Consider the following 13,447-nt stretch of genomic DNA (forward strand, 5'->3'; position numbering starts at 1 on the left):
TAATTTTTAAAGTCTATTTTTAAATTTTTTTAAAACGTTGAAAATATAGAGTTTTTTTCATGTTAAACAAATATATGAAAATGTTCATATTTTGGTCTGATTTTGGAATATGTTAGATTCAACATGTATACCTAGTGCACCAAAAAAGAATAATTGAAATTCAGCTAATATTTTTAAAGTTATAACTGGTCAAAGTCAAAGTTATCAGAAATTGACAACTTTTTTCTCCCGTCAAACTTTCTCCATCAAATCTACATTTTTTTTTTAAAAAAATTACATATTCTTGAAGAAGACTCTCTCCTCTAGTGCGACATTAAAAAATAATAATTTTTGAAAATGATTTATTATTTTTTTCTTATTTTTGAATAGACATCTTCCTGAATCTTAAAATACCTACTTGTACTATTTTCAAATTATAACATATTATCCATAATCAAAATTTAAAAAATTTTATATAATCATAATCTTGACTCCGAGACCTAAAAAACTATATTTTTAGTTTAAAAAAAAAATCAATTTAGTAAGTCAAATTGGCCTTCAAAGTGAGAAGTTTGTAGAAGTTCTTATTGTTGCTTGTGTGGCTGCCACCTACGATGCCACATAGGTAGTTCCGGCTGAAAGGGTTTCGGCCGTAACCCCCTAGCGTATAAAATTATCGTCAATCACTTTTTGGCTATTTCTATGATATTTTTAGCCATTTGAAACATGGGGGTTACGGCCGGAACCGTTTCGGCCAGAAGTGTTTTGACCGTAACTGTGCATGCCACATCAATGGAGAAACTTGCCACATATGTACGATCGAAACGTGTTCAGCCATAACCGTTACGGCCGAAACTATTTCGGTTGTAACCCCTCCAAATATCACAAATGGTGACACAGGTTTGTGCTTTCACCTGTATATTGCACAATTGTGCAAGTGAAAATGTGTGGTTGTGATTGTGATGATACTACGTGGAAGTGAACGGCTAGCTTCAGCAAATTATCTTTGAACTTTATCATATTAGTAACATTTTAGTTCAAAAGGTGTTAGCAGTAGCCCTCTGAACTTGTTTAGGAGGTTAGGTCAATCCTATAACTAAGATAGCTATGAATTTGCAATATTCAGTTCATAACCATTATATAATTAAAATTGAACTCATTTGATGTGGGAGGGTCTAGGATTGAACCCACCTAAGAATCAAAAAAGCTAAAATCAAACATTTCCATTTTGGTAGTAAGTCCTTAATAGTAAACAAGTTTTACCCTTTTAGACAGATCATATCATAACACCTAATAGCTATACGAGTAGAATCAATTACAATCTTCAATAAAAAGAGAAATCTCAAAATAATAAAATTTCAAATTAAAATATACGATTATAAAATTTCATTGAAAAAAGGAACCCAGACTCGCAATGATAACAATGTTTATTAGAAATGTCTCTTTGCATAAAGCAATAGTTTAGACAAGTATAGCAAGCCTCTACACTTGCCTGATCAAAGAAATCCCAAACCATGGAATGCACTCAATACAAATTAGAAAACAAAACCCTTCAAACTACTCATTCTCATAAGAAATAGTTACTCGTACAAGCTAAGATACACAATAGCTAATCCATACCTAAACCAAAAATATTTAAATCATCCTCTTTGCACTTCTACATAAACTAGACAGATGTAGCCTATTTCAGAGGAATGAAACTAGAGGAGTGAGTGGCACCAATACTAGGCCTTACATGCTTCACTGGCTTGTATGAAATAGAAAACTCTGCCAAATAATGTCCTATGATTTCAAGCTGAAATAAAAAAACACAAGAAAAAATCTTATTATTCACTATTTTTTTGTGATCCAAGGAACAGGACTGATGAGACAAAATACTATCCATTTGAATAAAGAAGAGAGAAAATATTACTTTGATTTCAACTTGGTTGAAGCTCTTCCCATTGTATACACCAATGATGCTTCCAATCATTTCAGGCATAATAATCCTTTACTAGTGTTAGTGCATATCATTAATTGTTTTTGTTTGATTTCCCTTAGCAGATGTGTTTGACGTTATTGTTTTATAATCCTGAAATGTCTTGTCTTGTCTTGTCTTGTTTTATAATCCTGAAAGTACTTTCCATATAGATCTGCTCTTTACTGTTAACATTATTCTTCAGTTGGTGCACATATTTAGCCTGCATTGATGTCAATACTACAGAATAGTTCTTGTTTTTAAACTATATAGTTTTGAGAGATATGGTAGATGTGAAATTATAGCCAGACACTTATTAGAATGGAATCAATAACACCAAATTGATCAGCAATCAAATAAAAGGATAATAGTTGAGATTTTAAAATATCTTGAACATTTGATGATATTACCTACTTGTTTGTGACTATCTAGCCATTTGTAGGTACATATTTACTATTTACTCAAAATTGTAGGATTCTATAATTCCATTTTCATTTTTTTATTTTTGCTTTTAATATGGATGACATAGTAATCAAAGGTGATTGAATGGTAGTTGCCTTGTGTTTAAAAAACTACCAATATTTGAATTAGAAAATCAAGAGCATCGTGGAGGAGGGTTGGTCATGTTGGATATGATTTTGAAATTTACCATACAACATTGTTTAAGAGACAACAACCGCATATGATGAAGATGACTGATGATACATCAAGATGGCCAGAGTTGTTCTAAGTGGTTTTGTGTTGCTATGAGTTATACTCTATTACAAGATAGGGTTAGTTCCTATACTCATTTTCTAAGGGCTCTCTACAGTAGTGTTCACTATGACATGAAGTCCTCTCAACTACTTCACTCCATTGTGAGACAGTTCACTTTCTGTAGATAGATAACTATTTTAAGGCTAATGAAGGTATTATTTTTTCAAAAAGACAAAGTGATGTAGGTATATTACAGAGCTCCTAGGAAAAGATTTTGTTGAAGGGGCCACCAAGCACCAAGTAAATTCCAAACTTTGCTTACTTTAAAAGGTACTTATTGAAGGGTAAATGGATATGCCTAAATTATAAGCGAGATATGGCTAGTTCACCGCTGTATTGTTGCAAGGTGTCACCATATTGCACTATCCACATCAAAAACTTTGCTACTAATGCATAGATGACAGAGTTCTTCAATTGTCGACAATCCATCAGACGAATATTTTGTGCAAGATTTTATCAATTATGAAAGGTAGGGACCGACCTGATCTAGCTCAAAAATAACTTTTAGTATCCCATTTGAGGATATTATAGTGGTATCAAAGTTGCAAGACTTGGTAGCCTACTAGGTTTTATTGCATGCAAAGAAAAGGTGTTCAATGCTTGTAGAAATTTAAAAGAACAATGATAGGGTTAGATCAATCTCTATTATCAAGTGAAGAAGAAGCAAAATAGATGTTTTCAGACATGATAAGATTGTTGAGTGATAATGATCTCTATTTGAGTTAAATGGCTCATAACACATCTAATGGTAGGACATTGGTGCATAGAGAAGAAAGCAACAAAAATATATACAATAAGGTGCATTTTGCTAGTTGATCCTCATTGTCTATACCCACTTTATACAAGAAGATGAAAATGTACAAGAAAAATTGGTGGAGGAAAATGAGCACGCCAAACTATTGGCTAAATATGGGAGCCTTGGGACCAAATTTCTAATCAGCCATCTCCTTCAGGAACTACTTGGTGTTGAGATAATGGGTGTTGCACACATTGCATAATATTGTTATTTTATTATTTTATTTTTATTATGTAATGTTGTACCTAGATGGACGTGCAACATGTAAAGATTCCCATGGAATATTCTTGATGAGTTGTATTGTAACATTGTGAAAATATTTCATGTAATTATTTAATATTGGGGAAAAAAGAATTAAATGCCCAATATTAAATGTGGGGTCAGTGGGTTAGGTAGAACATGGTTTTAGCACATGGTTTATGTAATACCACTTAGTGATTTTGTGGGACTTGCTACTATATAAGCAGCCACAAGGGTAGTTGTTGTAGATTGACAAGGAGAAGAGAAAGGCAAGAGTCAAGCGGGACAAGGCTTGACAGGTTAGCCAAGGGAGCATTTGTGAAGGTTGAAAGCATGGCATGGGATGTGTGGATTCATGCTTGTTCACATAGTTTTCTCGATTGTGGCTATGGCCATGAAGGCTTCCATGGTTGTATGGAAATGGTATTTTTTGCTGAATAATACATGGTGATGGATGCTTTTGGAGGCTTGGTTTTTCTCTCAATGAGGGTTTCCCAGGGTATATCTTGTGTCACAATTTTGTGGGTATGTCGTCTATTCTCTTGCATGTGGATTTTAATTTCGTGTTTATTTCAGATTTATTATGGGTTATATGGAAATGGTTATATTCTTTGTTGCCAAGTTTCCTTACAAGTGGTATCAGAGCCTGGTTTTGGCCAAGTCATGGGTTCAAATCTCCTCGGTGCCTTCCCAACCCGCATAAGCACCTGGTATGCGCATCGAGGGGGAGATTGTTGGGTGATGCGACGTGCTCCCCTGCCCACAGGTGGTTAATTATGTGGTGTTCCATGTTCACTAACAGTCATGGCTTTTGGTGCAACGGCAAATGGGCCCTACAATTTTTGTCATGACATGATTGGATATACAAGTACATCCTTGATGTTCATTAGCTTGGATTTTCTGATTTGGTTATGGTGGTATATCTTCTTGGTTGAGGATCATGGTTATTTAGTTTCTTTTAAGGAGCTCATGATGTGCACTTTGAGTTCTTTGATGGTTTGATGCCTTGGTTGGTTCTCATGGTTAGAGGATGGTTTTTCATCATGATGTCATGGATAGCTTGGATACACAGTTTAGTGGGAGCTTGTGACTATGATGGGGTGACAGTGCAGGATTAGTTCCTGGTTTGGTTTATATCTTCTTGGTTTGGAGAGGATGGATTTTATAATGCCATAGGTGAATTGGTACCACGGTTGAGTGGGAGTTTTTTTTGGCATTGATATATTTATTGAGTGTTTGCAGATGTTGGAGGTTTGTCTTAGATCCTGTTCCTGCAGAAGCATCTTTGACATTTGCATGGTGCACTTGTTATCTTCATGGTGTTTGAAGATGGTTAGATCATGAGGACTCATGGAGTTCTTGGTTATCTTCATGGTGTATGGAGATGGTTCTTCCTGGTATGTGGAGATGGTTTTCTTCATGGTGTGTGGAGATGGTTGCATCTTGAGGACTCACAGGGTTCTTGGAAAAGGTGTGGTTTATGCTTTTATTTGGCATGTTATCCTTGGTATGAGGATGGTTTCTTTATTATTTCATGGTATACTCTTGATACGCATTTAGAGTTGTGACATGTTATGGTCTGTTCATGTGGAGCATGTTATCTTTTTGGTTGAGATGGTAAGATCATGTTGTCATGTTTATTTTCCTGAGGCCATGGTTGGAACTTTGACATTGATCTTGGTTAGTTTCTTGGTATTGAGTACACTGATCATAAGCTGGATACTTCATGATATTGCTATGTTGCATTTGGAGTTGGCAACGATTTATTGGTTACAGGTGCTCATGGATACTTAGAGACGGTGGTGATGCTGATTTATCTTGGATTAGAGAAGTATTTGTTGGGATGGTTGATGGTTTCAGCAGGAACTCCGAGGGGCAGTCACCTGATATGGACTTGAGAGGAGATTGTTCTTAGATGAGTCTTGGTTGGAGACGTTGGTATCTTGATGAGCATTCTCATTGCCCACTCTTGGTCTACTCGGCGGTTTGCTACTTGAGAGGTATAGCCCATTTTTTCTCTCAGTTGCATTATATTTATGCTTTTCTTTCATGGATATGGATCTTGAGCTATGGTACATGAGTTAGTTCTAGAGGGTTCATTTGAGAGATGGTTTAGCATTGGTTATCTCCATATGCATACGTTGTTATGTTGGTTGAGTTTGGGAGATGGTTTTATATATTGGGAATATTCCTTGGATTAGGAATGGTTATTCCTTGGTTTAGGAATGGTTTTATTGAGTTTGATCTTCTTGTGAGAGGCTTACATCCATGATGAGTTATATGGTATGGTTTGGGTGTTGTTGAGGCTTCTTGTTGGGGTTTTATGGAGGAGATCATACTTGCACAGTTTACATCTAGAGGTGTGTGTAGAAGGACATGATACATGTTATGATTTGCATGGTTTCTCTAGTCTTGGTTATCTTCCTGGATGTTCAATTTTGCTTACATTGGATTTGAGATTGGTTAGATATTGTGATCACTAGTTTGTGCTCATGTATGTCATGTGAGAGATGACATGGTTATTCCTTTATCTCTTTCCTTTGTTGGTTGTGGTGAACTTGGGAGAGCATTGGAGACTTTTTATGAGAGTTTTTCTTGCAGGATATTAGTTTATGTATTGTGGATGTCCTTGATACTACATGGATTCACTTATTTGAGATGTTGTGAGTGGATTGGTTATAGATTTGACATTATCTTTTGCAGTGGGAGCTTCTTGGTATATATGTGGCAAGTATTTCTCTTGAGGCTTGTGATTGCAGGTTGTAGATTGGATATGCCAGTGATATAAGATTCACTTGTTATACCTTTGAGGTATGGATAGTTGGATGGGTTTGGCACTTTGTTGTGGGTGTTATTTCAGCTATGGATATTTTGACAACTACGGATACATGTGATTACCTTTGGATCAAGTTTTTTGTACTTGGAATTTTAGTTGGTACAGAATTTTATGATCTTCTAATGCGATAGGTTGGGTGGCTTTCTCTTTGGATGGCTTCTATGTATGTCCAGTGGGAGTGGCATAATAGGAGGTGAGATCATTCATGTTCGAGATGCTAGATACTTTGATTTTGTTGCAGGTACCAGGATGGAGCACTTGGTGTATTTTGATCCATGATGGTGGATGTGCTGGGAGGGATTATTCCCTTGTTCATTTATGTGGCTATAGATTGACTCTATGCAATGTATACAACAAGTGGGAGATTGTTGAGATAAGGGGTGTTGCACACATTGCATAATATTGTTATTTTATTATTTTATTTTTATTATGTAATGTTGTACCTAGATGGACGTGCAACATGTAAATATTCCCATGGAATATTCTTGATAAGTTGTATTGTAACATTGTGAAAATATTTCATGTAATTATTTAATATTGGGGAAAAAAGAATTAAATGCCCAATATTAAATGTGGGGTCAGTGGGTTAGGTAGCACATGGTTTTAGCACATGGTTTATGTAATACCACTTAGTGGTTTTGTGGGACTTGCTACTATATAGTAACCACAAGGGTAGTTTTTGTAGAGTGACAAGGAGAAGAGAAAGGAAAGAGTCGAGTGGGACAAGGCTTGACAGGTTAGCCAAGGGAGCATTTGTGAAGGTTGGAAGCATGGCATGGGATGTGTGGATTCATGCTTGTTCACATAGTTTGCTCGGTTGTGGCTATGGCCATGAAGGCTTCCATGGTTGTATGGCAATGGTATTTTTTGCTGAATAATACATGGTGATGGATGCTTTTGGAGGCTTGGTTTTTCCCTCAATGAGGGTTTCCCAGGGTATATCTTGTGTCACAATTTTGTGGGTATGTTGTCTATTCTCTTGCATGTGGATTTTAATTCCGTGTTTATTTCAAATTTATTATGGGTTATGTGGAAATGGTTATATTCTTTGTTGCCAAGTTTCCTTACACTTGGGTGTCACCAAACACACAAGGCCTAGACAAAACCAGAACAATCAAGGAGAACAAAATTATGGCTTGTAGAAAAAGTTCAGAAATATGTCAATGCCTCTATAATTAATGTCAAATTCTCTTAGACATTTGTTCCCAGGATGTCCTAGAATGAAGCGGCTAAAGGAGAACCAAGTATGTATCTAAGGACAATGTAGGATTATTTGTTTGTGGCAGTAGTTAGATTTTAGCAAAATGTGAATGCCATCTCCTTGCAAGAAAGATTATCAAGCAACAAAGATGCTAAGTGATGTTCTTTGCTAATGCATAGGGTCTACTTTGGGCTTTCTGAGTCTATTGTTTGAAGTAGAGACATCAAATTTGTTGGGAAATTTTTGTCCACAAGGATACAAGGCTCAAGAAGAGTGTTGCCTGTCACACACATATAAATGACCATGCATAGGTGATAAACATGAACTCAGTGCAATTCATAAGAGGATACAAGAATTAGCATCCTCAATCTTGGAGTGTGTCACTTCCCTAAATTTAACATTTCTATTATAAAGCAAGTCATTCTCAACAAATTAGTCACCTTTTGAAGCATATCTGGGTCATTTGCCTTCAACTCCACTTGACATAGCTTTGGAATAACAGGAAGAGAATGTAGGAGAAGATTTCTAAGGAGTTAGACATTAAAATTTGTTGAGAGGTCTAAACAAATTTAACTCCAACTAAACTACCAACTGTAAAAAATTGAAAATATGTACTACCAAAGAAATGATCAGGATACTACTTCTTTTGATATGACAAAATTTCAATAATGTGAGGCTAAATTAGTCCCTATCAGACTAATTGAAGTTACAATGAAAGTTATTTTGGTTCAGTTCTGTGTATTTTTTGTAGAAAAGCTTTCCTATTTGGATTCTTTTGTCAAATTTGATTTTGATTGAATTTTTTGTTATTTTATATATTGTATTCACCAGCAAAGTATGTCTTTATGCTCCTCTGAACATTTTGCTTAAATTATTCACTAATACTGTATGATTTATTAATGTTGTGAAATAGTTTATATGTTAGTGCCTTTTTAAGGTTATTATATCTACTTCAATCTCAAGCTACCATGAAGATGCCAGTAAATTGTTTCAGTTGTTACTGCTTGGCAGTAATAGGTAACAAATGCTGAATTAAATTGTAGTCTATGACATATTCCTCTATAGAAGAAACACAAATTTGGCATATTTATTTCTCATTAATGTATAGTGGGAGCTATTATGTTGAAGTATCACGCAGATTACCTTCTGCTTCTTACTACGAGAGTTATTTGTTCTTTATTAAATATGTCAATTTTTTAGGATAAGACCTAAAAATTGTAGACGAATTTCTATACTGATCGGATGGTACAAATTGCAAATAACTACAAGAAAAGGGGGTACAATTAGCACACAAGCACCTTTAGTCATCTAGTAGTAGGAGGAAAGGATGTATAATCCATTACATTTACAATTTCACCCTCTTTCTTGGGTCATATATTATATTCATGGGTCAATGGATTTGACTCAAAAAATGTAGAGTTGAATCGTGATAGAAATATCACAATTTGACTTGCTGTGGAAAATATCTTTGGCTTATCTATTGATGAGCTCAAGGGGCTTTCTAATGAATGGTTCATAAGGCACAACACTTGTTGTAGGTTTTGCAAATGGGATTCCAAGTAGAGTGGTTTAAACCATGGAGGAAACTCCACAGTTAAGCCTTCTTGAGCTGGAGTAGTGCTGGAATGGTTGAGCCTTTGACCAAGTTGTGGTGCTTCATCTTTGTGAGCACTCCCTCGATGTAATTCCTTCAAACAAAGAGTAGCACAAGAAATTTATTAAGTTTTGCCATAATTTGTACAATATTTATTAATTATTGTGCATTATAGTCTTTCACAATTATTATCTTGAATGTGGATGATCTAATGAGGGTATTGAAACCTGTGGATTAGAAATGACTGAGTGCTTCATGGGAGCACACATAGGGAGACTACAACTTGAGTATTTTCCATTGTCTAAGCATGCATGTTGTTGATTACCTATGCTGTGGCAAATGATGGGGAAAGAAATTCAAACTGCTTTCGTAACAAGGTTGAGTGATTTATTGTAGTTGCTTTGACATTTAAGTTCTATGGAATAGTGCCAAGTCACTTGGATGTTTGAATTGATCTCTCTATTGAAGCATAATTTCTTAAGGACTTGTTTTTGAAGGGTGTAGATGACTCATACTTTTTAGTTCATTATGACGTATGTCAATGGATGAAGTGCTAAGTTTTTGTCAACTCTTTTCAGATGTTTTAGCTTTTCTCCCTAATTGTGGCATGAAGTTAGATAAATTACATGTGGTTGCAGTACTGGATATTGATGCTATTGGCACATTTACAATGAGTCAAGAAGCATTGAAGTATTTGAGGGAAGGTGGAATTGGAAAGCCTCCTTCAGAGGCTGGTGTTATTTTAAATTTAAGTGCTACAATACAGTACCTTAGCTTTCTGGTAAGAAATTTATTAAGTTTTGCCATAATTTGTACAATATTTATTAATTATTGTGCATTATATTCTTTCACAATTATTATCTTGAATGTGGATGATCTAATGAGGGTATTGAAACCTGTGGATGAGAAATGACTGAGTGCTTCATGGGAGCACACATAGGGAGACTACAACTTGAGTATTTTCCATTTTCTAAGCACGCATGTTGTTGATTACCTATGCTGTGGCAAATGATGGGGAAAGAAATTCAAACTGCTTTCCTAACAAGGTTGAGTGATTTATTGAAGTTGCTTTGACATTGATGTTCTATGTAATAGTGCCAAGTCACTTGGATGTTTGAATTGATCTCTCTATTTAAGCATAATTTCTTAAGGACTTGTTTTTGAAGGGTGTAGATGACTCATACTTTTTAGTTCATTATGACGTATGTCAATGGACGAAGTGCTAAGTTTTTGTCAACTCTTTTCAGATGTTTTAGCTTTTCTCCCTAATTGTGGCATGAAGTTAGATAAATTACATGTGGTTGCAGTACTGGATATTGATGCTATTGGCACATTTACAATGAGTCAAGCAGCATTGAAGTATTTGAGGGAAGGTGGAATTGGAAAGCCTCCTTCAGAGGCTGGTGTTATTTTAAACTTAAGTGCTACAATACAATACCTTAGCTTTCTGGTATCAAATTCATGTCTCTGCTACAAAAGTTCATTTTTAATCATTATATTCTTCTTGGATTAAGATTTGAATTAACTATTTAATAAACTTAAATGTTTCAGCATAAACATGAGAGTCATTTTACTTACATAATAATTTAAACAAGTTATCTAGCAAAGTTTTCTTTTGTTTACATGCAGCTATTGATAGTCTTACAAGATCTATGGCTTTAGAGTGGGGGACAAATTATGGAATACGTGTAAATGGTATTGCATCCGGTCCAATTGAAGGTATTCCTGGAATGGACATACTTTCACCCAAGGAATTCCTAGGTGATCTTCGAAAAAACCAACCTCTTTATAAAGAAGGAGAAAAATGGGATGTTGCTATGGCGATCATCTATTTGGCATCTCACACTGGTTAGTATCTCTTGAACCTATCTAATAATCAATATTCAAATCTCAGAGATGGGAGCTATTTAAAGAAAAATATTGTTTGGAGGGTTTATTTGTTTTTAAATTTCTTTTCCATAGACTTGGAGGTATTTAAAAAAAAAAAAATTAACAATTTTTGAAAATTCCATGGTATAGAACTTTGAAAATAAGAATAGTATATTAGTCATACAAGAATGGTAATAGTGAAGGTTCTCTCTAACAAAGGATCAGTCATACAATTGTTTATGTCCCTCTTAAAAGGTGTATACCTAATCGCTATAACTTTACATGGATTTATGTATCATTCAAATTATCAGCTTGAAACATTATATATTCTTGTTTTATTTATTCGCTCATTTTTTCTTTTAACTTGTATTGCAAAATTCTTCAATTTCTAAAAATTAATGGAGACATATCTCATACTAGAGATGTGTCTGTCTTCAAAACATGTCTTAGAAGGTGCAAGATGGCTCTCCTTGTACTAGTGCCTTTTTCCTTAGTCTGGAACTCACTAAAATCCTTCTATCCTAATCAATTTTCATTTAAATTTTGGCATGAATAAGGTCTTTACATTAAAACTTAATAAGTGTACATAAACATTCAAATCAGCATTTTCATCCACGCTAAGAGTGGTAATTAATATACTAGATGAATTCTCACAAATAAGGGGCATTGACATGTTATTATATTTCTTTGAAGTGTTCATAGTTGTAAACATTAAACATCTAGTTTTCTTTCTTTTCTTTACAAATTTTAGGAAATTGTGCCATTGAATGCTAGGAACATATTGGGTGTAGAAGACAATGGTCTCGCTGCAAAATATGCTAAATGTATAAGTTTTGACTCAAAACCTCCATGCAGTTGAATCCTAATAAATTAACATAATTTGATACACTGGAAACAATACTCATATGGGAATTAAAGTTACAATACCCATAAAGATAGAGGTTTCAGACATCACATATCCTTTTGTTATTCATTGATTACACGATCAATAAACAAGTTAACTAAAAACTCTACATTTCATGTTATATCCATTTGTAACATGTGCCTTATGGCTATGTTTTTGTGATGGGTGATAACCGGAACAACAACTGTGACTCTCATGTTTGGTAAGTAGAGTGGAAGCTTAAGTTTCTAATAGACTATGTGCCACCTATATTTGTATATCTAACTTTTAAATGGACTGACTTTGATTTGTCTTATTTTAAAATAGGGGATCTCTTCCTATCAAGAACATTCTAGGAAGATATGTAATGTGTTATTTGCGACCGTCACAATTGGGATCCGACATATACAGACATCATTAGAAATTTAGAGGCATGAGATTTGCCAAGGTGTTACTAGACAATAGCTTTTATGAAAACATGAATTTCTTTTTGTGGAGAAAATCCTAGTAGTAGTCATGCATCATATGCAACCTTCAAATATTGGTAGGGACCCTGGTGAACAGAAAACTAGTGGTTGTGAGTATGTGTCATTGGAGTATCAATTCCTGAATGGGTAAAGCTTCTTAGGAAAATTCTATCTATAGTAAAATGAGCAACTGAAGACTGTACAGACTCACTTCTCAGTCACATAATTTGGTGGTTGTAATTTCCTTATGTTTCTGATTACGAGATACTACTTGAATTCTTCACAATTCAATGAATATAGAAATAGTTTCTTGTATTAAAGTAATATTTGAATGATTCTTAATTCCAAATGCATATATAGTATGGTTTAGATCAAAATAATTATGATTGCATAACAATCAAGATGATATATATTTGCTATTTCTGATATACAGGAAATTACATGCAATGACTGAGGAAATTCTCAGTACCTTGTACTGTTCGTTGTGTCTGATATACAAGTAAGAATTTGCAAATATGTAGGCCATCTCTGATATAACTTTATATTTATGCTCTAAATATTGTGATAAGTTGTCTGATATGACAATATAGATATACTCAAAGATGATGTCATTTCTAATGGTAGACTTTATATGCCTGCACCGAATGGGTGCCAAAGACAATATGCTCTCTTATAGAGCGATCATTGTGAGATACAAAATATAATAAGTTCTTCCAATCATCCTGAGTTGAATGATAGAACTACCTTTTTACAACTTTCATTAGAAATGATTAGTCATGTTGTAAATGACATGAGTTATATCTCTTTTTAGTCGCACCCTTTCATAATAATCTCTAATCACTTCTCTTATGATCCAGATTGGTTTGTTC

At 34.5% G+C, this 13,447-nt stretch overlaps 1 protein-coding gene across 1 annotated transcript in view; it reads left to right on the forward strand.

Annotated features, from left to right (window-relative positions):
• Positions 1-9,966: 9,966 nt before the first annotated feature.
• The window catches only part of LOC149576647 (peroxisomal 2,4-dienoyl-CoA reductase [(3E)-enoyl-CoA-producing]-like), a 36,023-nt gene continuing 32,542 nt past the window's right edge, over positions 9,967-13,447 (forward strand). The window contains exons 1-3 of the mRNA XM_089794900.1: positions 9,967-10,140; positions 10,642-10,762; positions 10,989-11,207. Of these exons, the coding sequence (XP_089651026.1) occupies positions 9,967-10,140; positions 10,642-10,762; positions 10,989-11,207 (514 nt within the window). The remainder of the gene's footprint in view (positions 10,141-10,641; positions 10,763-10,988; positions 11,208-13,447) is intronic.

Source organism: Cupressus sempervirens, chromosome 1, assembly GCF_028749045.1.
Source record: "Cupressus sempervirens isolate cs-2001-9-10 chromosome 1, ASM2874904v1, whole genome shotgun sequence".
NCBI lineage: Eukaryota > Viridiplantae > Streptophyta > Pinopsida > Cupressales > Cupressaceae > Cupressus > Cupressus sempervirens.